The sequence below is a fragment of the Centrocercus urophasianus genome, unplaced genomic scaffold (genome assembly GCF_019232065.1).
Source record: "Centrocercus urophasianus isolate 14NV4802_14NV808 unplaced genomic scaffold, USGS_Curo_1.0 seq_19, whole genome shotgun sequence".
Taxonomy (NCBI): Eukaryota; Metazoa; Chordata; class Aves; order Galliformes; family Phasianidae; genus Centrocercus; species Centrocercus urophasianus.
This window is the reverse complement of record NW_024884744.1, coordinates 8,689,483-8,716,608: the sequence shown is the minus strand read 5'-3', so window position 1 is coordinate 8,716,608 and position 27,126 is coordinate 8,689,483. Positions and strand designations below refer to the sequence as shown.

The following is a 27,126-nucleotide window of genomic DNA, read 5'->3' as shown; positions in this document are numbered from 1 at the left end:
GGGAATTTGAAGAGCAAAAGAAAAATTGGCAGTTGCTGTTGTCTCTGAAAGAGAATTCTAGCTATTTTTTCCTGCTGAGCTTGGGACTTTATGGCATAAAGCTGCTGTGCTACTGAGTTGCTGGAACCTCCCTTATCTCCAGTGGTCAAGCAGAAACTTTGATTTAAAATCTTTTTTTTTTTTTCTGATGTCCTACTGATTTATGTATCATATGTGTGCAGCACCAAGCACAACAGTGTTCCTGTCTGTGGTGTGGGCTCCAAACTACAGCTGCAGTACAAACACTGAGAATACTAAGGGAGATAAAGCTCAAGTAGTACCATGTGGAAGGACAGAAGTGTACTTGGTCTCAGGGCAGGGGAACCATGTACTAAAATATGAGTGATGAGACCCATGGATCTCAAAAAAATAAGTGTGAAACTGAGAACACCTAGAGATGTAGAAAGGAATGACTAGCAGAACAACAGTGGAAGCAATTTGTCTCCTGGCAAAAATTAAGCCTTTGAGCAGACCACAGCAACAGGTGAAGCAGCCCTGAGGGAGCAATTGCAGCAGTGGAGACCTCTGGTACATCATGCTAATGAATGAGACTGTGAAAATGGTGTAACGTTTTGTCAGAATGGAATGATGGGCAGGACAAATTTCCATGCTGCCAAGGAACCCAAAACTGAGCTCTTACCAAAAGGCAAAGTTTACTGCTCATAGCTGCATTCTCACCTTTGAATAGGATACGAATTGGATGAGTCTGTTCTTATAAACTTCCCTGGCCAAAATGAAAACATACCATGAATCCACATTCAGCCTGGAAACTGTCTCCAGCAACAATGACAAATACTATTGCTCCATTGCTCTGAGGAAGTTACTTACAGGGACAGTTACTGTAGACAGAACTGGGGAGACGTGCTGAATTCTTCTATAAACTGTTGCTTCTGCATACTTCCTAGCTCAGAAATGCTGAATTTCCATGAGGGCTCATCCATAGCACATTATGTGTATATGTATGTGTACATTATCTGCTTCTTGAAGTCAGTGAGAAACAGAGCTGTCTGTTTAAAAGAGTGGAGCTGCTTTTTAGATTGTTCTGAAGACTTTCTATACACATGGTTATTTACCACAGAGACCATGGCAAAAGATTTTTCCCAACAACAAGAATTCCCCTAGTTGTTCTGTTAAAAATACATCAGCAAAAATCTCATGTAGAGACCCAAATAGTAATAATTAATCCCTAAATCAGGAAGTTTGTCCTTCCTCAGATATGACTGTACCCCATCTACATTCATGTATCTGTGCCATTTATTTGCTGTCATGGTGGCCTGTTTGTCTCTAAAAGAGAACAATGCATAGAGTGTGATATTTATCTTATTGATGCCTGCACTGAGAACTGACCTAGCATTGGCTTCCCTTTGTTTCCTTGCTGGAGGGAGTGATGCACAACATAGTGTTGCAGTCCTACTCACTGTCCTCTGTTGATATATCCAGGTTTCCACTGCTGTGCTGTCCATCACTGCAAAAGCCAAGAAGAAGGAAAAGGAGAAGGAGAAAGAAAAGAAGGAAGAAGAAAAGATGGAAGTGGTGGGTGTAAACATTGAAACTTTTGTGTCTTCTTCCTCCATCTTCTAAAAATGTGGAAAGTGTGTCAGGAAAGCTGGTGCTCACTTAACAATGTTCTTGCTGTGACCTGCATTACAGTCAGTTCTGAGCGTAACATTAATGCATGTTTCAGTGCAGTTATGCCATTAGCATCTTGTGTGTGTGTGCTGTTAAAAGCAACAGGCTATATTACTTAGGAACCCACTATTTCTGAGAAATAAAGCTTCCTTGTAAGTAACTGAGTTCCTTCAAGACAAAAGCTTATTCTGACAGATGTATGTGCCTTCAACTGCATGAACCTTTAATGCATTATTTCACTGCATTTGCTTAATCAACTGTTCTGACATGTTTGCCTTTTTGACAGCAGTCTCTTCGGCGCTTTGCTCATCTATCAAAACGTTTATCTATGTCCAGCTTAGGGCCAGCTGAGATTTGAGCACAGGATCTGGCCACTGCTCAGCAGTTGTGGTGATGGCTTTGGTCCTCTCTCAGCTCATAGCTCTAACACTGTAACTCTTCATCAGTGAAGAAAATGTCACCCTGGAACAAGCTGAGGAGTGCAAAAATAGCTAGATAATGAGTTCTTGGTGGTTTCTGTAATTTGGAAGATAAGTGGCAGCTAATATTTTTGATGATTCTTGACAAGGAACAGTTCCTTTTGTGCCCACCTGACAGCTGCAAAAATGCAAAGAACAACTGTAACTGGAGAATGTGTTCAGTAGAAACCTTTCTGATTCCAGTTTAACATCCATGTAAGAGAGGCAGCATGGTGAGGGACTTTGGGCCTCTTTCTATTTAAGAAGAAATACACAAATAGTACATGAAAGGAGTGTGGCATAAGATCAAAGGTGTATTTGTAAAATATCTGTCCTGGATCTGCTTAAGTATTGGCCATATTGTAGGCATTGACCTTCATACAGATGGCTCAGAAAATGAATCATCTTATGTGCAGGTGGAATTTGTGATTTTTCTTTTTGCTCCTTTATCAGTGTTTCCTTGTCATCAAGCATTGCCTTTTCTTTGAATTATTCTTACAGCACTATAGACTAAGCAAAATGTGCTGAGCAGATGAATGTTTCTTCCAAAAGTTTTGCAACCTACGGTTAAATAAAGGTGTTGAGAGGAAGCAAAGTATTGGAAGGGATTTGTGTGTCACGTCTGTCTACGCTGTGCTGTCTAAAAAGAATTGTTTTGGCTAAATAAAGCAGAAGAACAGGGATAGCAAAAAGGGAGCTTGCTGCCACCTGCTGTGTTGGCGTCCAGTGTTTTGCAGTTGTCCAAGTGTTTTAGTGCTAAAATTGCTCTCCTGTTTTTCCTCATATGCCTGTTATGTGGTAGTCATCCATAACTTCCAAGAACATGCACAGCCACGAGCAGTAACTGTGCCAGAAGTTCTGCTGTTACAAGAATTCCTGGGCCGTGCGTGTGGTGACAGTCCTGATAATTTCCTATTGGTTGTCTCCATCTTTTTTCTACTTTTCTTTTTGTTTGCAACTCGCAGATGATCCTGAGCAATGGGGAAATTATGTTCCATGTTCTTACGTATATAAATGATGCTGTGTTTTTTCCTTCTGAGCTTTGGCCTCCAGCTGCTGAGTCAATGGTGAAGGAGCTCCTAGCTGCAGTTCCCCAGGGAGTCTCTGGGGTGGAGTTGTTTTGGTTGAGCTGCTGTCACTGCCCACAGTGTGAAAGGTCACTGATGGTTTTATAGCAGTGAAAATGCAATGGCAATATTTAGAAATTTCCATATGCTCAGTAATGATATTAAAGAATCTTAAGTTGTGAACAAAAGTGATGAGTTTAAGTGTAGTATGGGGAAGTCACAGGTAAGCTGTTCCACTACCACCTCTTGTTGAACCTGCTTTCACCTGCAGTCACGAGTGAGACATTGCCATTGGGGAGTACTTAGATCCACTCTGGCATTGCTTGTGCCAGCTGATTGATGCATCTCAGGTTGTTCCTCAGCAGGTGAGTGGCTTCTCATCATGCTCTGGAAGTGCTCTCTGAGTATCAAGTTGTCCCTTACTCTCCTCAATTTGGAAGGAGTTAGAGGCTGCTGTTAAAACCATGTTGATATTCTCCTCCTGCTGCAGGATGAGACTGAAAAGAAGGATGAAAAAGAAAAGAAGAAAGAGCCTGAGCCCAATTTCCAGCTTTTAGACAACCCAGCAAGAGTCATGCCTGCTCAGCTCAAAGTTCTTACAATGACAGAGAGCTGCCGATATCAGCCTTTCAAACCAGTAAGTGTCCCACTCCAGGTCTGTGTGCTTGACAGAACACCCATGTGCTGGGCTTATGTATTAGGACCTTGAAGCTCTGCATGTACCTGGAAGTCCCACTCACACGTGGTGCACCACTGTAATCTGTTCTAGAGATTTATGACTCCACTGCTGCTATATTTCTGCTCTGTCCAAATGATCACATGTAGTTGTAGCTGGGGGAGAAACCAGAGCTGCTACAACCCGTTTCATTGTGTTGATGCTGCTTTATCTTTATTTTTCTTCTTTTTCTTTCTTCACGTGCTGTAACCTGGAAACCAGTCAGACACACTCTGTATTAATGACATTGCTGGGTACATAAACACTGAGAAATGGCTTTTCCAATGAGCTGAAAAGTTGAACAGGCTCGTTGTCAAATCAGTATAGAAAAAAAAAAGCGTCATTCTTGTGCTGGAGTGTTATTATTTGAAGTAGGGTTTATAACAGAAATGTTTGATTTTTTTTAATTAAACAGATTTCTTATTTGGTTACACATGGAGTTAGAAAAGTGCCTCCATCTCCTGTTAACACAGACAAAACCACAGCATGTGATTGTCAGATAAAGATGATGACATTTGCCCAAGCAATCTAATAAGTTTGCTTCTGGCCTCTGAGACTCCTGAAACAAATTCTTCTGGCTTTTATTTTTGTCCAACACATAATAACATCCTCCACTATTCCCTTTTGCAGCATTGTGCATGGGAAAACTTTATTCAGAAATAGTAGTGTTGGTTTTTTTTCCTAGGAAAATATTTGTGTTTTTAATACATGTATTTCCTGGAATTCCATCAGCATATCGGAATCCTCTGTGCATCATCCCCTTCCGAGGCACCCATGTTTTAGCAGATCTCTTGAAGGATCTTTCTGTTTCTATCTTTCAAAAAGAAAGGACCCAACTAGTATTTGGTTTGCTATGCAGTCCAATAAGCGTCCACTCATGCAGCTGAAGCTTCAAAAGAAGATGAATCCTAATACAGAACTGGTTAGTAAGGGTGGTGCAGTTTCCTCACTTTAACTCCTCCCAAAAAAATAGATTTTGAGAACAGAAGAGTATTTTTTTGCTGGGATCAGTGTGTGTAACCAAGGAGGGTCTTGAAATTGAGATGTTTAGGAGGTTTGCACTGCTTTGGGAAATGCCAGAACAAAAAGCCTCTTTGAAATATGTTTATAGCCTGGATTCCTGATGTGGTTCATGCTCTGATCCCAGCCAGGCATGACACAGCACTGCCTCTTCGCACCTCATGTTTCAGTACTTGAGATGCAAAGATTTGTTTTAGCCTTAAAGGATGATTGGTTGTGACCTTTGTAATTAATTCCCCTTGTTTTATGAGGTTCTGCTAATAGGATTCCTCAGTCAGTGGAAGCTGGTGATCAGATTAGTCTCTGTTTCAGATAGCCTCCTGGGAGGCTGCTATAGAGAGAAGCTTCACTAGGCTTTGTTGCCCTTAAGATGAGCCTTATAAAGCTATTATGGTTCAATTAGTTTTCAAGTGGAAAGTGCCAGACTGAGCCTGGGGTAAAGCTGTGAATCCAGATGCCATTTTCTATCAAACTGAGACATAGATAATGGCAATACAAAAAGCAGCCTGGATAAGCTTTTTCTGTTCCATCCCCTTATCAGGCAGGGGGCTGGGTGGATGTCGGATGCTTTCCTTTCTGAAACTTCTCCTTTTTCTGGCAAAGTTGCACCTTTGGCATAGACACAGTCAGCAGAGAATGAGCACATACAGTGCTGCTTCTGACATGGAATGTTGAGGTGAAGGCCACCAGCAGGGACTCTTTACATGTCTCCTTCATGTATGAACAGTTGGGAGAAAGGATCTGCTTTGCTTTTTTGTTCTTTTCCTAGATAGCACTGACTAATTCTTAAATGAGCCTAGCATTGCAGAGAAGCAGAGCTGTATAAATCATTACGTCCATCTATGTATGTAGGAACACAAATGAAGCCAGGGCTTTGCTTACTCTGTTCTCTTTGCAGAGGCAGACATCTGAATGGCTCTTGCCTCCACTAAGATTTCCAGCAGTCTGTAAGTGTTTGGCCCAGGTATTCAGTGAGCTCTTAATGTGGGGTGCAAACAAGTAAGGAAGTGTAAATTACCATGCATCAGTCTGACCAAATATGAGCTCTGCTTCTTATGCAACTGATTTTTGTCCCTGCTTGCACAGGGTTTCAGTCTGATGTAACTTGCAGCTAGCTAGTCATGGTCCTTCTTTTCCTTTGGTGTGAGTTGAGCATTCATTCCTGCTGATGAGGAACCTGAGGTGTTTCATATGGCCTAGGTAAGACTGTGGCCATAAACACTCCACCACAAGGCACAGGCAAGCAGCTTCTAATGCTCATTGTACTTGTGCTACAGCTTTCCATTGGAGGCATCATCATTCTGAAGGACACCAGTGAGGATATGGAGGAGCTGGTCGAACCTGTGGCAGCTCACGGTCCAAAGATCGAAGAAGAGGAGCAGGAACCTGAACCTCCAGAGCCCTTTGAGTACATTGATGATTAAGACATGAGGTACAATACAGTATGCACTTTTATGAATCCCCAGTAAGGTAAAAACTTCTTTGGATTAACTGAAGCAGTTACCAGCATCCAGCACTCTTGTTTTAAATCTTTTGTTCTGCATTAGATTCAGAAATGTTTGAAGAGTTTGGAAGCAGTAGGAGAGGAAGCCCAGTGTTCTGGATAAGGCCTTATACAGTTGTACTGGATCTGGTCTCTAAGCACGGAGGCCCAGCTGCTCATAAATAGAACATCCCTGGGCAGAGTCTGAGCAGAAATGTAGGGTCACAGACAGCAGCTGAGCTGGAAATAATCAGCTTGTGAAGAATGATCCCAGAGGGGCAAGTGGTTTGTATAACACAGCTGTCATCTACTTGACCTCGGTGTGGAAGAACTGGTCAAAAGAGAATAGTGCTGCTCTGCTGACTTGCTTTGTGTTCCCAGCAGTTCTTAGCAGAATTTAATGATAGTTCAGTCATGAGCTCGCTGGTGCTCTCTGAGTCTCATCATAATGGTCCTTGTATATCTGTTCCAGTGCAATAGTGCAGTTCTCGGGTCTCCTGGTTAAAGTGCCTCAGCTTGTGTGCAGGTTTCTCATTGAGAGGCAGAAGTTCAGTCTAGTTATTTCCAGATATGGGCTGGCATGTTCCAGTGTTCCCAAGAGCAAAGATTATGCACATGAATTGGTGGATGGGCAGGAAAGCAGACTTGCTTCTACAAATGTTGCGTCATTGGCAGACTGGGGTGAATGTGTGTGGCCAACCACAAAAAGGCACAGTTAAATATGCTTGCTTTTCTGGTCTCTCTCTCCCTCTTCTCCAGGATCACGTCCTCCAAAGAAGACACTATGCTTGATATCAGAAAGACAGACGTGAAGACCTTCCTATGGAGATCTGCTGTTCAGTGCATGCAGCCCCAATCTGTGCTGAGCTAAAGCTGATAGTCCGTGTTTTATGGTTGAAGAACAGATATATGCTATTTAGTGTACTCTTTCACAAAACCTTGTTTTCAAATAAATATATTAAAAACTCTTGACAGAAAACATGATACTTGGAGGGAAAAAAGAAAAAGGAAAGGCTAGCAAGTGCTCTTCTGTTCAGCCTGAACTTTGGATATTATGCTCAAGTCATGTAGAGTTAATTGAAATTTCTGCATCTCTCTGCTTTCTGTAGCATTCCCTTAGGCTGACCAAGGTCATTAGCTGAAGTCTGGCCCAGCCACAGCACTGCTACAACAGAGATGGAAGATCTCTACCTGCCAGCAGCTTTCTTAGATTAGTTCTGCTTCCAAAATATCTCTGTATACTGACTTTGCACTGATCTTCATCCTTGCTCATCTTAGTTTTCCTGTGTCAGTGTGGGGCTGTCAGAAGGGCTGTGGATATCAATGGTGGGGAAATTGAGACACATTTCTCTTGAGAATCCCTTTTGTGTGTGCTTTTGCTGCTTTCACCAAATATGAACAAAATAGCCAATGTGAGCAGGCAGCTAGAAAAGCATTACAGGCTCAGATGGGGTGAATCCAGACATACAAATCGTAACACTGATGTACATCGTGAGCCAAGGGGGAATTTACAGTCAGGGGTATGGAATGAGCAGAAGTCACAAGGAAAGAATGCAGCTTAAGGGTTCACTGTGGGACCAGCCAGGCCTTCACCTGAGGGGCTGTAACGCTTCACAGGTTGTATCACCAGTGAGCCAGAAGCTGCAGCCCTGGCCAGCTGTAAGCCGGCTGCTGGACTGTGCCGCTTCACTTGAAACAGCACGTAAATGGCATGAGGTTTTTGTTGTATGTATGTGGGAGTATCTTGCTACATGTGAACATGCTGCAAACTCATGTGTATCGGTAGAAATGGAAGACAAATCTTGCATGTAGTGCCTGGGAGTTTTTCCAGGAGATGGTTTATTTTGGTGGATGTTACTATAGCAATAGAATAGTCCATCTTTGTTTTCTGCAAAGCTTAAGAAGTACGGAGCAGAGGTATGGGACTGAAAGCCAACTTTGAGTCCTAGACTTCTGTCAGGTCCCTGAATTTGAAATGTTGTCTCAGTGGGGGTGCTGGCCAGAGCTCACTGTTCTCAGTGTGATCCAGATCTGTTCTCCTGCAGAGCAGAGCTGAGAATGATCCTGAAATATCTACAGACAACATTTGTGGAGGTAACATTGGAAACAGAGGCAGTCACTGCTCTAGTCCAGTGGTCATTAGACTTAAGACCCAGGGGACTGAGAAGTCATTCCTCTCAAAGCAGGAAGTTGTGTGGTAGGTGGTTTTCAAAATCTGTACCTTTTGGTTTATTAGATAAGGCTGCTGGTGTATTTGGGGTTTCCCTTTGGGGACTTTTCTGACTGGCCCCAGCTGAGCTCTGTGCTCAGGGGGCTTCCCTGGGGACAGATGGGGCTTGGCCCCTGAGGTCTGTACCGTGCCAGAGGGATGGAGGCAACCTCTGGCTTTCCAATGTTTGGTTTGGAGAATGCGCAGGGGGAAAGTGCTGTTGTAAATAATGTCATTTCAGCCCCAGTGACTTTTTGGCTATGATTTCCTACGGAGCGTTGCTCTCCTGGACCCATGTGGTGGGACCCACCCCTGGGGTGCTTGCCAAGGGCTAATTGGGTCTGATGCTCTTAGGTCTTTATGAGGGGAAAGGCAGAGGTGGCAGGAAACACGTTTCTGTCGTTGTTGAGTAATGGGCCTTATCTCACTGAACCTCAGTCACTAATTACTGAAAGAACCGTGCTGTTCTGACAGATCCAGGATGCCCTGATCATTTCCTCAGTGGCTAACTCAGTTAGCTATCTCAGCTGGGCACAGTAGTGAGGGGAGAGGTGGAGATGGAGATGCTGGAGGCTGTGCTGCTGGGGCAGGGTTCATCTGATCACAGCGGAGCCGCCCTCCCTATCTCTGCCCTCCCATCCAGGCCCAGGCGAAGCCCTTCCTCCTCGTCCTGGAATGCCAAGGTTGGCTGCCACTGATAGTGATGGTGACTTGGTCGTTTATTTGTCTGTATTCTGCAGGCTGCAGCCCAGACTTCAGTCTGCCCTGAGCTGTCACTGGTTGGCTGCTGACAGTGCTGGTTTTCCAGCACTGGGTGAACTGGGCTGTTCCCATGCTCCATTCCTCAGGCAAGGAGAAGCTGCCTCAGCCCCTGCTGCTCAGTTCCAGCTCAGGGCTGGCTTGACTTTGCTTCTGAAATCTGCTCTGTGTGGGCAAATGGTCCAACTGGAAGGAGCCCAGGGCTGGAGTTCTGTGTGGAGTTCTATATTCCAGTTCCTGGCATTGGCTGCACAACTAAAACTTTGTTCTATTTTGCTTAAAAGAAGCACTATTCATGTACTTAGATTAGCCATCAGTATCTCCTGCAGTGAGCAGAAGGATCAGCAATTACCCACGTATTACAGAGAGGTGGCTCATGGCAAGTCATCCCTCTGCCAAAGCCCTTTGGACGTCATAGAGATTCTGAAGCCACGAACCCCAGACAACCCAACTTCATGGGCTTGGGCTGATGGAGCCACTGCCCCACGTGTGTGCACGTATGTTCAAGCAACACCAACCTCCGTCGTTCTTTTATGTTGCAGAAAATGGATGGCAGAAGAGCTATACCCTGAGGGTACAAATGAGGCGGGAGCTGCCATGCAGGACACCCCAGAGCTTGCTGCTCATAGCCTTTCATAGGTTCTGGGCAGAGACATTTTGTGCAACAGCATTCGTGGCCAAGAATATAAATAGCTGCTCTGGTGACCCAGGGAAGAACTGCAATACAGGCAGAGTTAATTATCAGCTGAAATTATGGGGACATTGTTCTTCCAAAGATAATCTACAAAGGATGAAGCATAGAGCAATTTTTTCCCCTTCAGGATGAAGGAAAGAGACCTGAAATATTTGGTGCAGTGTCTTTGTTTTCAGTGTTAGGGTGGCTCTCCCATTTAGATGTTTTTCTCCATTCTCTGTCAGTAAGAATCAAGATGAATTAACTTTTTGTTTCTCCACCATGTCTTCCCAGAAGAGAAGCTGAGATAGCTCTGGTTGGTCTGGGCAAATTCTCTGTTTTCTTTAACTTTACACAGAGACCTATTTTGTTTTTAGCCAAAGCGTGAAATCTGGGGCCCAGGGATGAAGAAGGAGCAGCAGAAAATAACTTGCTGGAAACATCTGCATAAGGCATGAGAGTTCATGCGTTCATTCATAGTGGAAACCTGCTGCTTGCTCCTCTTCCAGGCTGGGGATTTTGCAATTTGTCCCCGATTGATCAGGTGATTTCTGTAACCAGCTGGAAAGCTCACCCCGCTGCCTCCTTCCTGCATCCCATGGCACCAAATCAAAGTGTCTGTTGTGCCTCTCCTAGCCAGGGACTTTGGTTACAGGAAATTACTGGAGAAGGGTTTGCGTATGAATATACTGGCATGGGGCTGACTGCATCCTTCTAGGCTGAGGTGGGGAGAGGTGAAGCTCAGCAGCAGCTACACAAGCCCAGGGAGACAGAGCAGCTTTGTGGTAGTTTGCTGCTGCGGCAAACAGAGAGGTTTTGCAACTCATTGCCTCCCCTTTCCTTGCAGAGGGCCCTTGGGGTCACACTGCTGTGTAAGTCAAATGTGGAACAGTGTTTGACCTCGGTCCAAGCTAACCTCAGCCTTGGGCAGTCCTACTAAGAGCCAGGCTGTGCTCCAAACACAGACAGCAGTAATGTGCCATCCATCCACCAAAAGCTCTAATGACTTCTTATTCATTCTCTAAACGCTCCTTTAAAAGTCTTCATTGAAAATCCAAGCCAGAATCTTTTTCAGCAACTAAAAGCTGAAGTTTGACTCAGAAAATAACAGGGTGTCCAAGCTTTGAAAAATGTTCTCCTCTTGCCTGGTTTGCTTTTATTTTTAATGCAAGCAATTGGAGAGGCTGCTGAAAGAAGCCATTTCCTACAAAATCTTCCACCTGGGCACAGGACACAGTGATCTGTTTTTCAATTGGGCAGGAGGTCGCCGTCCTGCTCACGGCTGGGCAGCCCAGCCCCAGGAATGCTCAGCAGTGGAAGTATCACCTGTCCCCAGGACAAACGTACACTGCAGAGCTGCTCCATGTCCCAGGCACTGACAGATGTCCCCCCTTGGCCGTGGAGGGCAGTGGGTGCTGCTTTTCAGGTCTGAGGCACAAACGTTGCATCTTCCTGACCTTAGACCAGATGCTGGTGCTTTGCAGCACACAAAACTGCTAACTGTCATGCTCAGAATACAGATTTCCCAGCACTTCCTAGCGTTTTTCTGGTGCTTTCTAAAAGCATTCCTGTGCTAAGAATTTAGGCAAGACCATAGGAATTTCCCACAGCTTTTTGGAACTTTTTCGTGGTTTCTGGGAATATCCTTGTTCATTCTAGGAATTACAGAGAGCCTTGCTGGAATCACAGGCTGGAATCCCAGGTACTTTCTGAACATTTTGGAGTGTTTCCTTGCAATTTCAGCATACTATCATACACCTTTCTAGCACTTTCTAGGCCTTTTCCTGTACTTTCTAAGAAATCTCAGGTGCTTCTTAGGAAACAAGAAGTCACTTCTAAGTATCTAAGCACTTTCTAAAGATTGCAGAACACTTTCTGAACATTTCCCAGTCCTTTCTAGGAATTCTCCCTTGCTTTCTAGAAATTACAGGCTGCTTTCTAGGCACTGCTGAGTGCTTTCTAAGACTTGCATTGTGCTTCCCAGGAGCGTCTTTGATCCAAAAGCCAAGCTGCCAACATTCTCCATAAGCCACAGGGCTACACAGCTTTCTGTCTGCAGCACATAGCATCTACTTTTAGAACAAGCAGAAAAAGACCTACCTATCCTAACTGAACATGAATGATACAGTGGCAAACCCTGAAAGCAGAGCGGTCTGTTGAGCTCCAGCCACAGTTCAGATGTTTTTTCAGCGTCTGGAATTCACAGCACAAATAAACCCAGGGTTGTGGTTAAACAGAGAGTATTTGGACCACTCAGGCAGAGGAAGGTGTCCCTGCTTCAGCTCAGCCACATTCCCTTTCTGCATCCACAGACCCGGCTGAAACCACTCAGTCCCTCACCTGGATAACCAGGCTTTGCAGAGGGAAGGCACGGCAGAGGAGTAGATCTGCAGGGCTGCATTTGCCTTGCATGAGGTATTTCACATCTCACTTTCCCAAAGAACAGCAGTCGAATTCAGTGTTTTACCCTTGAATGCCAACCCACTGCAGGCAGAAGGGGGAGCAGAGCTATTTGCAGCAGTGCTGAATGGTGATTCCCACGAGTCGAGGATGGGGTGCTGATGCCTGCTTACCCACGGGGACGTGTTTCTGTCATAACTGCTCTCCATCACCTCTCTCTTTCCCAACATTTATCCTACTACGTTGACAATTTTAGATCTGGCAGCAATGTCCAAGGGTTGGGGCTGGGTTGTTTTTTTTTCCCTCTGTCTTCAATATAAAATAAAAATCCTTGGATGACTGGCCAAATGCCAGCACCCTGAACCACATTCATACTGGAGCGCAGCGTTGGAAAGTTGGGTTGGGAAACGGTCTCAGGAGAGAGCAGAGTCTCTGAGCCGCCTGGTGACCTCAGCTTTTGCTTCCTGTCAGGCTGATTCAAAGGCTGGGGTTAACGCAGAGCACCGCAGTCTGCGGCTTTTTAAAGACAGACGGTGCCTCGTTGCGCCTGGGGGTGGGGATACGGGGAGGGCGTGTTCACCCAGCAAAGGTGCGGGCACAGGAACACAAAGCCGCACAGGCAACACCAGCACGCCCGCTACATCACCGCCGGCAGACCGTTCTGCTGCTAGCATATGCGTCCCGCAGCTGCGAAGCCACCACCCCCGTCACGTGGTCCCACTTTCCGCTTGCGATTGGCTGAGCGCGATCACGTGTTGCAGGAGAAGGGAGGGGCGTGCGGCCGCGGTTGCCACGGCGACCGAGGGAGGCGGCGGTCGGGTAGGCCGCACCGCGCCGGCGTCGCTGTGTTGGCGGTGCCGCTCAGCGATGGGCGACGTGCTGGCTTACGAGGCCGAGTTACTGGGACTGGTGAGAGAGGTCGGTGCCATCTTCTGTTCTTCCCTTTTGCTGAAGCGAGCGGGGAGCGAGGCGCTGAAAAGGCGCTCTGCCATCCGGCCGCGTGTTCGCTGCAGCCACCAACGAGGCGGGCAGCTCTGGAGATCCGAGTGGCAGCTCTGCCCGTCGGGTGCTCCCGTCGTCCTGCCCCGAGTGCCCGCGGCGTGTGCCCGTGTGAGCGGATTGGCTGCGGGGCTCCACAGGCAGCTGCTGTGGAGGGGCGGCCAGGAGCGGCTGCGGCGCTCAGCTTTGTGCGCGCTGTGTGTTGGAGCCGCTTACTTTCTGCCTAACGATTCTACCGAGCAGCAAAATAATTTGAAGCCTAAATCATTTTTGGCTCTCAGTATGCAAATCTAAAAGCAGTTTTAAGGACTTGTTAATATAGCGCCGCTTGTGCTAACAACGCAGGAAGCAAATTATTTCTCTTCCCTGTGGCCATGTTCAAGTTGGCGAGATGAAACGCGGCTTCTTGCCTCGTTAACCAGTGCCTGAGGCTCCCGAGGTGGGGAGGTGCGTGATACGGTGCCTGCCTGCGCGTGGTGGGGGGAAGGCAGGAGGCTGCCGATCTCTTCTTCAGAACTGTGCTCAGCTGGCCGTTGATTTGGCATGCGCAGCCTCGGATGCGAGGGGCTGGAAGTGCCTCTGTGAGTGCTGCTGTGAGGATGAGGATCACGCTTAAAATTCTGTCCCCCGAGGACACTGTTTGCAACAAAGTCGTTGCGTTGTTCATTCAGGCGAGGTGCTGCAGCAATGGAATTTGGTTCTTTTTCTTCTTTGAATGAAGTTACCGTCTAAATTAGGGAGCGTAATTCTTACAAAGTGGCTGTGAGCACTGTTGTAGAATCTGTAGAAGGTAATCTACCTGGGCAGCAGCATTTTCCTAGCATGTGAGACATGGTTCTTAGTTTGTTCTCATGCAGACATTCGGCACTCAGGGTCCGTGCTACCAGAATCACAGAATCACAGAACTGTAGGGGTTGGAAGGGACCTCCAGAGATCATCGAGTCCAACCCCCCTGCCAAAGCAGGTTCCCTACTGAGAAACTTCAGAGGACTTTGGCAATTCGTGGGCCCCTCTTTGAAGCATTAATAATCTAAAAATGACAATTTCTCTGTTTTTATCTCGTAGTATTTGGATTTTGCTGAATTTGAAGAAACGGTGAAGGTATTTGCAAAGGAATGCAAAATAAAAGGGAAGTCACTACCTAAAACAGCAGGTGTTTCCTTGAGAGATTCAAAAGCCATTCCTGTTCAGGTAATGCATCACTTGCACTTATTCTGAGTAACACTCAAACCAGCAAAGTCCACCTAACACTATGTGAATTAATACAACAGTAATGTTATCTGAAGCCTGAACCCATTCTTGTTTATTCTTTCTTGTGTTCTTTGTATTATTCATTCTTTGTTTATTCATTCTTGTGGAGAAGGCTGCAAGCACTCTTCTTTTAGTGCAGGAAGCGTTGAATTTTCTATTTTGCAGAACTCCAGTACCTGAAGCAGTAGGTTTGCACTATTTCAGCTTTTTTCAGATTGATGTGCTTCAGCAGGGCTGATTTCCAGACACTGTAGGCATTCGTTTTTCTATTATGGTAAAGATGAGTCCCCAGATAGATGCTTGAAAATTCTTTGCTTCGTGTTATGAAGGTTGGTTGGAGGCTGTTGGAGATATTAGAGACAGCTTGAGAAAGAATATTCAGCTGGTCACTGAGTGGTGGGAGGTTTGGGATAAAGCTTTAATTCAGAATCTTCAGGTGTCACTTAGATTCTTCATTTACTCTGGTTCAAAAATACATCTCTTCTGTGTTTGTGTTTTGACTGAATGCTTTTGCCTTTTCAGAAAGATCTGCTCAGAGCATTTGACAATGGTGAGCAGAAGGCTTTCTTCCAGCTCTGGGAGGAGCACGTTTCATCTTCAGTCCGGGACGGTGAATCAGTTGCTCAGAAGCTGGAGTTCCATCTTCACGTACATTTTGCCACCTACCACTTAAAACACTCCGTGGGAAAGCCTGTAAGTTTATTTCACAGTCTGAATTTCAGATTGCTTTTGTTTTACTTGGTCTGTTTGGCTTTGGTTTGGATGAAAATGGGATGCTTCTGAAGAAGTCCCAGGATACGGATCCTGCTTTTGAGCGGCGGCCTGTGTTTTAGTTGAAAGCTGGCCCTGGTTTGTGAAGCAGAGAGATAGAGGTTGGAGGTGTCCTTATCTTGGAGCTCCTGAAATACTTTGACTTGCAAAATCCCAGTGTACAGATACTTTCACACCTCCTACAAATGTAGGATAGGTCTGAATAGGAGAGGAGTATACTTACTGGGGCTGCTGGCTTGAACGTGGCACCAAGGGAGTTCATCATACAGCCTCTGGATCCAAGCTCACTCAGTTTCTCAACAGTAAGTCCACAGATAGCAGAGAGTTCACTGCAAGGCATAATGAAACATACTGGAAGAATTTTATTAATAAGGGTTATCAGTGACTTTGAGAACAACTTCTTGTAATGCGTATCGCTTCTAACAATCTCTCTTCTGAATTTAGTACAAGTCTAATTTTGAAGATCTTGAAACAAATTAAATATATATGGCAAGAAAAAAATTACCCCCTCTTGCTTCTCGTGCTGACTGTGGGTTTTGATTCAGTGATTTCTTCCCTCTGTGTCGTTCCTGACACGGTGTGACTGGATCTTTTCAGCTGCAGTTATCACTGAAATGAAGCATGTCTGAAGTCAGGTAGATATCTTCTCTCAGCCTGGAGCATGAAGTGACACTGCTTTATCTGTCAGAAAGTGGGCAGGTATAATGGGCATTCAAAAGGCAATTGTCCCTCTCTTGTTTCATTATATTTACATGCTTTATAGTGCATTCAGAATGGCAACCTTCTAAATAAATGTGTGGCTTTCTTTCTTAGGACAAAGCTGAACTTGAGGAAAGAATTTCTCATTTTAAAGCATACTTGGAAACAAAAGGAGCTGCCCTGAGCCAGACTACAGAGTTTCTTCCCTTCTATGCTTTGCCTTTTGTTCCCAACCCTATGGTGCATCCTTCATTTAAAGAACTTTTCCAGGTAAGCATGTAATTTGTTGAGATGACATTTATGATGTTGCTTTTGTGTTGTTTTTTTTTCCCATATGATGGTAGATGTTGGATGATGTTTGATTTGGTAATTGCTTTTATTGTTTCTTTTTACTACAGCTGTACAATAAGAGAACATGTATTTGATGGAGGAAGGGCTGTGAGGGTGCTGTCGAGAACACAGTAAAATCTTAAATGAATTTTCTCTTTGCTGGTGTGCTGGCTTTGTGTCTTTTCCTTTCCACACAGCGCTTATGGGAATCACTACAGAGTAGTTCAGTTCCACTTCCATGCTTTGAGGTTGTTGCCCAGGATACCCCACTATCTGTGTATGGTTTGGTTTCAAAGTGTCGTAGCTAGGTATAAGGAAACAATTTAATAGAGTTTCATTCAGCTTCGCTTAATGTGGAAAAGAGAAAGTCAAGTAGCTATTCCCATAACAGAAATTGAGGATGTGATTCTTTTAATTTAGATAACAAGTCAGTGTTCTCTGAGACGTGCTGGAAAAGTGTCCCCGTGTTCAGTGGTTTCATGATGCTGCCATAGGCGTTTTTCCTGGTTAATGTTTTTTTGTGTGAATTGTGTTGTAGCCTTTGCCTTTGGCTGTGTCAGGGTTCAGTTCTTAGGCACGCACGCGTGAGGTGAAACGAGTGTGAAAGTTACTGGTTGAACCTTCAAATGTTTTCACCTCCAGGTGCACTTCTGTAAGGCTCATGGTGACCGACTGCTCCTCTGTTGATGAAGGGGTAACAAAACTCCCTTCCACTGACAGTGCTGTGGGCAGTGTGTAGGGGGGTGGTTACAGATGTGGTTGTAAGGCAGTGGCAGTTCCTGCAGAGGATATTTCACCCGTTCCACCAACTGGTGGCTTGTTTGTGTAGTGACAAATTGTGCTGACTTCTCATCTGTGCAGCAAACAGCTGGTTATGCTGTTGCATTCGAGCTGGGTCAAGAAATTGAACTGCTTTGTTGCAGACGAGCGTGTATATAGAGCTGCCATGTATGTACGTGCACAGACAGGCACTTACCAGTAAAGTAGGTGCAGTGTTTTTGCTGGGTTATGTGCTTATGCCTCACTGCCCCCCTCTTTCCCCCCCCTTGGGCAGTTGTGCTAGCTCACCTGGGGAGCTGTGTACAGTGCTGGTGGTGGGAGGGGATGTTCTTAGCCTGTATTTCAGCCACGTGCTTCTTCATGTCAAATCAGAGCCCAAGTGATGCTTGCCTGGGGCTGACTTGGATGTAGCAGCTGATGAGGAGCTCCAGTTTAGCACCAAAAAAGGCATGTACTGCAATTTTCCTTTGGGACTAGCTATAAATAATGAGGTGTGCTGGTTGACCTCAGTGTTGGGCAATGACTGCTCTTTTAATTACGCTTAGCAGATTATTTTTTAATACCTAATCTAAGACAGGATCCTCTGGTTTATTCATAGTAACTCAGTATCCATCTCTTAGTCCACAGCCACTCATGTTTTCTTGTGGGAACTGTACAGCTGGCTGTGTGACCGTGTGTTAGTGTGGAAGCACAGGTTGTTCTACATTTGAGAAAGAACAGCAGTGAGTCACTCCTCTACGAAGCAGTGTTCTTATGGCACCTCTCTTCTCAGACATCTCATGCTTTATGTAGCTGGAGTTCCTAACTGTTTGTTTAATATATCTTGAAAAATAATACACACTTCTTTCTGTAACAGACATGGTTCCTTTGGTAATATATGACATCCTGTAGTTTACCAGTGTCTTCTTACTGAATTGGTGACTGCAGCAAGGAAATACTGTATGCTGTCCAGCGTGGTGAAATATGGGCGAGTTGGAGCTGCAAGAACAGCTTGCAATGTATACATATCCAGCAGTAAATTAAGAAGCTCCTGCTACTTGTTGGATTGTACTGCTTTTTCACTTGTTGGAAGATACTTCCTTCTTATCTGTTGGCTTTAAATGTTTTAAACTGAGCAGAAACCAGCAGAACTAATGGTTTGAAATACAAGAAAAATGTAATTGGTGAATTCTTAGACATGGAATTTTTGTGCCTTTTGTTTTCCTGCACTTAAGAGTCACTGTGTCAGACAGCATTCCGTTGTGGTTGATGTCTTGGTCTGTCTTTTCATGGGAGTTTTGGTTTTTTTTTCCCTCCAAATCCATCTTGGAAATGTTGTGCACTGTTCACTGATGTCACGTTGTGATGCTCCCTGTAGTTATGGGCAGGGAGTGAAGTCCCAGATCTTACTGGGAGTAAACGATGACTTCGTTGCTTTCCTTTTGAGAACAGAAGAATGGGAAGTGGTTCATTTGGTACTTTATTTAAAAATGTGACATTCTTGCTACCTTTTTATCAAGTGCTTGTGTTTTAAAGGTGCTTCTAGTTGAAAAACAGTTGTTGCATATGCATATAATACAATGATACTACATGTTAGATTTAAACTTGAACTGAAGCTAGGTCATAATTTTAGAGGTCTTGAAATAATATTAAATCCACTTTGCTGTACTTTTAGGGGTAGTTAGCTAACACATTTGCTTCAGTAACAGCAAAGGAAAATCTCACTACAGTGTTAGCTGCCTTGTTTACTAGTGGAAGGTTGGTGTGATCCAAGCAGTCCTTTCAGCAAAGTGTACATATTTGGTGAACAGCTGTCATCATTTTTTTTTGAAGGATTCTTGGACGTTGGATTTAAGGACAAGATTGGAAAAGTTCCTGTGTCTGACTCTCAAAGCCAGCCAGACTCCCAGGCTTCTCACTTTATTTGTATCCTTTTGAGAAAATACTTTGAAGATCATTAGAATTACTGTAAAGAGGCAGTGTGATTTATTGGAAGAACATGCTGGAAGATTTATTATGCCATTGCAGAAACATTACAGTTCAATGTCTTTTATGGTAGGAAACATTGTTTATATTCCATATTCAAAAAAACCTTTTTAAAAAAGTTATGTAAAGGCAATACATGGGTGGATACGAAGCACGTGTTTCTCCTGTGACCATTCTTTGTTTGCATGCATGGAGTACAGGCTATCCCAAACCTGCCTCCTGTCTTTGTGTTCTTAAAGCTCTCAGTCTTTTCCGTTAGCCATTTCAGGGACTGGCTGAGTGGTTTGCAGGACTTTGCAGAGATTGCTGTTTTACTAAATGAGTTGCATTTCAGACTGTTTTTCTTCCAGTGACACTGTTTGAGCTGTGCTGTCAGACCTAAAGTTGCAGACTGATTAGCTGTGTGACAAGATTACCTTCTCCATTTTTGGTCAGGATAGTGGAGGGTAAGGCAGAGAGAGCTGAACTGGAGTCTTTGTTTCTGGCTTTATTCTTCTCTAACAGATGAAGTTTAAATCCTCGTTCACGTGCCCCATCCTGAAGCATCACGCAGTGGTACTGAGCTGGAAATGTTATTCCTGTTCCATTCTTGTTTATTCCCCAGGATGAGGAGCAGTAATCAAAACAGTCTGCTTTCACTTCCATATCACAGCTGTTTGTGTGTGTGTGTGACACAGAACAGTTAGAGAAAATTGTCTCTCATTATACCTCTTTATGGAGTAATGGACTGGATCCCAAGTGAACCCTGAGTATTTCTTTGGTGTAAAAATTCATCACCTGGCCTACAACTTTGCATATTTCTATGCTGATTTCGTATGTAATCAGCAGTTTGACTTTTGATATTTATAGTTAATATGTTTAGTCTGGAGTCACCAGATCTTCAGAGTTGGATGTGTTATGTGTAAAGGCCAGCAAGAAGTCCCTATCTAACAAGGAGTGTTGTGCACCTAAGATTTGTATGTACTTACTGAGTCCTTTATTATTGCTTTTCTACAAAGCATTGTGCTTTGGCTGTTGCCTGGGTCTGTAGGAATCTCTGGTTTGGTTGAGTTTACCAGGAGGTTGGATTTCTTTGTGCAAGAGGAAGTGCCTTTTCCTGAACAGCTCCAACTCATACACAGAAGGAGAATGGACAGTGCAATAAAGGTAAGTGCTGAGATGTGATAAGCATATTATGTATTATTAGGGGCTGTAATAGCAGTGGAAAGTAGGCCTACAGTGACAGGGAAGCTTTCAGATGCATGGCAGCAAATCCCTTGAAATCCACACCCGTTTCAGTGCAAGTCTGCTGGAGGTCTGCAGGGCTGAGCACAGGCACGTACTGGGGCTGGGAGAGGCTGAGGATGGGATTTGTGTTTTATATCTGTTCTGTCCTGAAATAAAATGACGGTAAAAACAAGTGACTGCACAAAGTGCATGCCAGCTCTCTGTTTTCAGTTAGAGTAAGCTTCCTCAGATTCGTTTCCAGCACCTGCTTATGCCTGTCTGCATCTGGTAGACTTCGCAGCTCAGCCGGTTCTCCTGCAGACTGTGAGACCTTCATAGAGAAAGTAGATTTTTGTTCCTCTTCCATTATCCTGTTTAAGCTCTTAGAATAGTACAGCTGGGTGTCTCCTAAGGATCTCTTAATTTAACATCTTAATTTAAGCATGATTCTCTGATGTGTTTTTAGACAAGCTGCTCATGAACACTTATGTGACTCAGTAATGGGAGGTCCTCTAAAAATGGCATTTCAGAACAAAGTCCCATTGGATGCTGATGGCACTTCAAGTGCCTTTTAAAAATCAATAAACAGAATTTATGTTCCCAAGCCAATTCATTTTTTTTTTTTCATTCAACTTTCAATGTTCAGTTTATTGGGAGGGATTTCTATGAGCCCAGCTTGTGTTCCTAAAAATTACTCTTCTTATTAGGAAAAGTTTTCCCTCCAGGATTTATTCTTTGTAGATTGAATTAGAAAGAAAATGAGGTTCATCTCCCAGAGTGAGGACCAGGTATTTTCTTTAATGTTGTGCTGTAGATTGCATTGGACTTTAACTGAGTAATGAAGAGATCTTTGCAGGTTTTGTTTTTTTTTTCTTTTCCAAAAGTCACTTTTTTTCCCATTGTCATGGAGTTGAATTGAATCCACACGGCCTTAATTGGCAGCTCTGTTGTGTGCCTTAATGTTTGGGTAAGTATGGAGTTTTTGTAAAGGTTACCTGAGGCTTGTATTGTGTGAAAGTATGGGGTGTGAGAGGTTAGTTCTGCATGATGCTTCTGAGATAGCGTGGGATCTGCAGTGCAGACTCACTACTGGAGAATGTTTGTTTTTTTTCTGTGGAGGAGAAATGCTCAAAATACTGATAGGTGACAGATGAACGGAGAGCACTATGGTGAAAATGCCTTTAGTGAATAGTTGCCAGTCATTAATCTCGTGCTGAAGCTCTTCAAGTAAGGGTGGGATGGTGCAGATTCTTTGGAGGGTGTCCTGGAGAGTTTTGTGTGTGCACCTTTCCTGTTCAACCTGCTGCAGTCTCTGGCTCTTTGCCTGTTTGCTACAAAACCCTATAATAGCTTTATGACTTCCAAGGCTGCTCATGTGGCAGTTGTGCTGAGCTTACAGCTCACCTTGATGCTTTCAGTTCAGGTAGAGAACTGCAGAAAGCCTGACACCTAATGAGAGCTTCAGGCTTTCTGTGCATCCTTTGGGATGGAGGGAATAGAGGGAAAGAAGGGTTTGGAAAGTGCTCAGCTACTGTCCCCTCTATTCCCTCGTTACAAATCTGTGTGTGAGTTCACAGCTGATCTTCCACCATTCGGGGGGAAGTGGAGAATGGGAGAAGTGTGTGGCACAACGTGCCTCTATCAGGATTTACTGTATGCCAAACGACTGCTAACAAGGAAATAGGGCAGTTCCAGATATCGATTGTAATTTCTACAGAAAGGAGGTGAGCTGCTAGGAGTCGAGGCAGCTCCTGCCTCTCCCTGGGGCAAAATATCCTGTGTCAGACACCAGGGCACCTCAGCTGGCAGCAGCTGCAGGGCACTGAAGTTCCGCTCTTTACTGCGAGCTCCACTGCATTGCATATGGAGCTCAGCTTGGGCAGAGTCTGCTTCTAGCAAAGGCTGTGAGGATAGGCAGATATTAGAGAGATGGGGAGAGCGAGCACAAGTTCAGGAAGCGTGTTTGAGGTGTAGGTGAATTGTCATGGGGAATAACAATCAGTGTCTGGCTTTGAGAGAAAAGCTTGTAGAATTATGTGTGTAACGCCTTGGTTACTCGTAGGATCTGGAGTCATGACATTAAAAAGACTTGGCAAATGAACAGACACGATTACATGCAAGTCAAGAAAACAGGTAGAAACATGCAGAAGTTCAGAAGATGCCTAATCTTCATTTGGCTCAAGTCAGTAGCTTTTCTGTGTGCTGTACCTTCCTACGCCAGGAAGTCAGTCAGTCATCTGCCCTTTATTGGCCTCCCTTTCCTCTTGCGTATAAATAATGGTTATGGTAGGTCTTAGGTCTGAACCTTTCTTTATTCCTCTCTAAGCTTAGCCTATAATAAGTTGGCAGTAGAAAGCATTCATTTGTATTCAGAGAGAGGGAAAAAAAAGAAGGCAAATGTTGTGTGACTCTGTGCCTCCTGTTACAAGTGCAGTTTGATCCTTGCTGCAAGGTCACTTAGATGGAAAGGTGCTTTTGCATTCAGAGGTGACTCTGAGAAGCACCTTTCCTATTTTGACTCAGGTTGTGACGATTTCATATTTTAAGCTAGCAAGTAGATATTGTTTTTTACCTAGACTGTTAGCTTGCTATGCTGCATTGATTATGGGAATACGACGGGAATGCAGGGGGAGAAAATGGGGCAACATAGCTGCAGGAAGAGCTGGACCTGTCTGCACTTGGGTCAGTTGCATGTCCACAGTGAAAGCTTCCTGCATCGTTAGTAAGAGAAACTTTCATGAAATACTTTGCCTTTTTTAGTAAAATTACTGTTTGAGAAGATAGTGATGTAAAAAATGCAAGATGTGTCATGACTTTTGATTCCTCTCTTCGACCGCCTTTTCTCAGTGAAGGCCCCTGTTTACAATTGATAATCCCTGGATTTAACAGACCAGGGGTATGTTGGACCTGGTTCTTAACATTTGTGAGTTATACTGAGTTTAGTGTATGTAGTTATAGTCCCTGTGGTTGAAAGACAGATTTTCGTCGCTGGAAATTCTCCATATGAAAAGTAAGAAAACGTACATTCTCTGTATTCCATGCATTATTTTAAGACTAAATTTATAGCAAGCTTTTTAGTTTATTAATGCGCTGTTTTTTCTCTAAAAGATCCCATTGGAAAGATCATCTTGCTTAATTTTCTGAGGGTAAAGATAAGCTGTTCTGCCATCTATTGATTTTCATATAGATGGGATAAAAGCAGCTTATTTCTGAAACCCTAACAATCCAGAAGACAAGATTTTGAAGCAATTTCCAACATCACAATTCATAAAGCTATCTAATGATGTATCTTTTTCATTTATAGTGTGAGTCTTGTGGGCAGTTCTATCTGAGCAGTATTTTCGGCAGTTTTATCTCCTAAATCCATACTGCAGTCCCTTGCAACTCTACTTTCTGTGGAGTTACTTAGCAGATATTTGTACATAATTCGTATATCTCTGCCTTCAGAATAGCTTGATTATCATAATAGAAGGCAGCTTGAGAAGGCTCTGCAAGATAGCCACGGTGCTGATCCACCACTCTGCATTCTTCCCTCTGCTGATGATTGCCATCTGTGTGCTAGCCACTGTAGAACAAAGCAGAGGTTTGTGCCTGAGTTCAGAGAGCAGGGGCCGTGCTGTTTGCAGACAGCTATGCATACTTTCTCCACGGCTTGTGTTTGTCGTAGCTGCGAGGTATTCAGCTTAGTGCTTTGTTTTTAAACACAGAGCATTAACTGTGCTGTGGAACTCTACACTGCTGTAGGATTCTTCAGGTGAAGATCCCAAAGTTTTCTATATGCTATATATATAGCATATCAGTTATATTTCTCAGCAGTTCTGTGATACAGGAAGGTTTGCCCTTTATCTTTACAGGAAGAATGATTCAGAGCCAAGAAGAGAAATTAGTTCTCTTCAGAGCACTAAATAAAAATGCTTCTGGGTTCTTTTGCTTTCATTTTTATTATTATTTTGACAGAAACATTGCAACATCTCCATCAACAACTAGTGGAGTCAGAGCACAGGACCATGACCTACCTGAAGAGGTTTAACAAAATGCAAGCAGACTACCATAATCTCATTGGAGTCACTGCAGAGCTTGTGGATTCCTTGGAGGCCACAGTCAATGGCAAAATGGTGAGAGCTGACTCTGATGTCTATTTGCTTCACTGCTAAGCTGAACTTGTTAATTTAATTTAATTGGTAAGTGGATGGACGTGAGAGGTGAAAGGGTTATTCAGTGTACCACATGGGCACACATATATGTGACTGGAGGAGTTACGGCTTTCTTTTGGGTATTTTTTCATACAAAGATGATTTTATGCTTCATCTTTTGTGCAAGAATACCTCTGTGCTTGAAGTTCAGTGTAACCTGCGGAGGATTCTTGTGGCAGACACTGAGGAGGATTCTTGGGACAGCCTCTAGGTGCTTTCAAGGGAGCTGTGAGTTGTTAACAGGAAGAATGATCTTGAAGTTCCTGTGCTGCTTGCTGCCATGTCTCTATGTACTTCCTCTCATCAACTGATGGTGTTGTTCGATCCTTCCCAAATGTGTCCAGCTGATGGTGCTCTTTCGTTATATTCTTGGCTTCTGTCACTTCTGAGTCCAGAGTGGAGCTGAACACTGAGTAGAATAATGCTGAAATGACAGCATTATGAATTTGAAGGGTTTTATTTTCTTGCTGTATGTCTATGAATATCAGAAGCGTCTCAATTTCCTTTCCTACAATCTCTTTCACGTGTTTTGGACAGCAAATAACTGTTCTGCAGTTAAGCAGTTATCCAGTGGTATAGATTTACCAAAACAAAAAACCTAAACCCTCTGAGGTGCAGTACAGAACTTTGCTTCATAGTGAAACATAACTCATGTTTATTTCCTCTTCTGTACAACTGTGACTTAAGTTCTGCTCTGTAGATAGGTAACATTTCAATAGATTGTTGCTTACGTGAAAAATGGAAAGGTGTTTCTTACTGCTGGAGAACTCACCTCTTGATTGAGGAGAGCTTATATGCAAGCACTGATGCCACAAATTTAGTTTTTCTCTAAATTCTGAAAGTGCTTAATGCAAGTTCTGGAAGGCCTAAGTTATTTCCCAATGAAGAGAGTTTACAGTTCTCTTAATTTCTGAACCAAACAGTAGTTCCAGTACTTACCTTGCTCTTGCACTGATGAGTCTTGAATATGTGATTTCTAGCCTTCAAAAAAATCTCTGTTACACAAAGACTTGTCTGGTAGAAAGTGTAAGTTTTATAAGATCTTGTTCTCTTATTGTGTTTCCTGATTTGTAGATCACACCAGAATATCTTCAAAGTGTTTGCGTTCGCCTGTTTAGCAATCAGATGAGACAAAGTGCAGCACAAAGTATTGACTTTACAAGGCCTGGAACAGTAAGTGATGGAGTTTACTGGGCTTTTGTGGTTGGCTTGTGTTGTGTTTTTGGCTTTTTTTCCCCCACGCTGCTTAGGTACCACTGGGGGGGAAACATCCAATGCATATTTGAACACATATTTGAGTTAATGAAAGGTGAAGCATAACGTGTTCAATTGGCATAAAAATATGGCATAAGATTTTGTTGATCTTACATGCTGGTGAATGACTGTTATGCAGCCACAGGCGTGTAGGTATGATGAATTCTGTTGTTATGATAGCACACTGGACTGTGTACTGAAGATGCTAACAGAATGTTTAAAAAAACAAACTGATGTCCTAAGCGTGGTTTGATGGCACATCGTATGCAGTTTTAATTTAGTGAAGAAGAAGTGGTATTTCTCAGCTCTGGACATGTACTTCCTTCTGCTGTGAGGGACTCTCCTAAAACCCCAGAGCAAATTGGGATTGCCATCCAAAGAAAGAGCATCAGGCAGAATAGTGGGAACACATGAGGAAAAGCAGCAGAAGGGAGAACTGTGTTTTTGTAAGAAATAGTTTTTAGAAGGCCAATCTAAGCCACCTTGTTGATTTACACGATGGGCTTGGCTCCATATCTGAAGATCTTTGATCTTACTAATAAGTGAATCAGGATGCCTGGTTCTTTTCCTTCCTTCTCTGTTTACATACATACCCTTCCTTCACTGCTAATGCTCAGAACTCACATCTTGCCCTGGCAGTGTGTTTAGGCGATGCACTCTTAGCAGCTCTAGCAGGCTGCTTTTCCAGGGGTTCAGGAAGGAGCCAGGATTTGTGTCAGCTACCTCAGCTTTAAGGACTGTATGTAATTCTTCTCAGATAAACGCTGTGTCCTTGGTGCATGGTTATACCATCATCTGTGCCTTATTATAACCTCCCTCCTCCAATTTTTCTTCTTAAAAAAACAGTTTTCTGAGGTTTTCCAACTTTCCCTGTCAGCAGCTTTCCAAGATGATGCTTCTTGTATCCCATTCACCTGCATATTGTCACCTGGTGCAGCCTTCTTCTCTGAGTTCCTGCTTTTTTGCTTGTTTCAAGATTTTCCCTTTTTCTTCTGCACTTTCAAGTTGCTTCTTTGTGTGATGAGATGACCTTCTGATCTCCTGAACCCTTTTGCGGGCACAGGGCAAATTGTCTTCCCTATGCAAGTTGACAGTTTCTCTTTTCATCCACTGCATGGTACATGGAAGTGGCTGAAGCCATACCTTTGCCAATAAAAGCTGAGTGAACTACATTTGTCTTTTTGTTCCCCATCACATATGCTGCTTTTAGCAAAAAATGTCTTTCC

At 43.8% G+C, this 27,126-nt stretch overlaps 2 protein-coding genes across 5 annotated transcripts in view; both read left to right on the top strand.

Annotated features, from left to right (window-relative positions):
• Positions 1–7,380, top strand: part of PSMD1 (proteasome 26S subunit, non-ATPase 1) — a 61,173-nt gene extending 53,793 nt beyond the window's left edge. The window contains exons 22-25 of the mRNA XM_042820300.1: positions 1,480–1,572; positions 3,684–3,830; positions 6,206–6,360; positions 7,171–7,380. Of these exons, the coding sequence (XP_042676234.1) occupies positions 1,480–1,572; positions 3,684–3,830; positions 6,206–6,352 (387 nt within the window). The 3' untranslated portion in view covers positions 6,353–6,360; positions 7,171–7,380. The remainder of the gene's footprint in view (positions 1–1,479; positions 1,573–3,683; positions 3,831–6,205; positions 6,361–7,170) is intronic.
• A 5,894-nt stretch (positions 7,381–13,274) lies between these two features.
• Positions 13,275–27,126, top strand: part of ARMC9 (armadillo repeat containing 9) — a 55,791-nt gene continuing 41,939 nt past the window's right edge. For 2 of the 4 annotated variants that reach the window (XM_042820303.1, XM_042820302.1), the window contains exons 1-8: positions 13,275–13,370; positions 14,517–14,642; positions 15,225–15,395; positions 16,287–16,442; positions 19,095–19,187; positions 20,369–20,393; positions 24,411–24,568; positions 25,721–25,819. In XM_042820303.1, the coding sequence (XP_042676237.1) occupies positions 13,320–13,370; positions 14,517–14,642; positions 15,225–15,395; positions 16,287–16,442; positions 19,095–19,187; positions 20,369–20,393; positions 24,411–24,568; positions 25,721–25,819 (879 nt within the window). In that variant the 5' untranslated portion in view covers positions 13,275–13,319. The remainder of the gene's footprint in view (positions 13,371–14,516; positions 14,643–15,224; positions 15,396–16,286; positions 16,443–19,094; positions 19,188–20,368; positions 20,394–24,410; positions 24,569–25,720; positions 25,820–27,126) is intronic. The other 2 variants (XM_042820304.1, XM_042820305.1) reach the window with 2 other exon arrangements.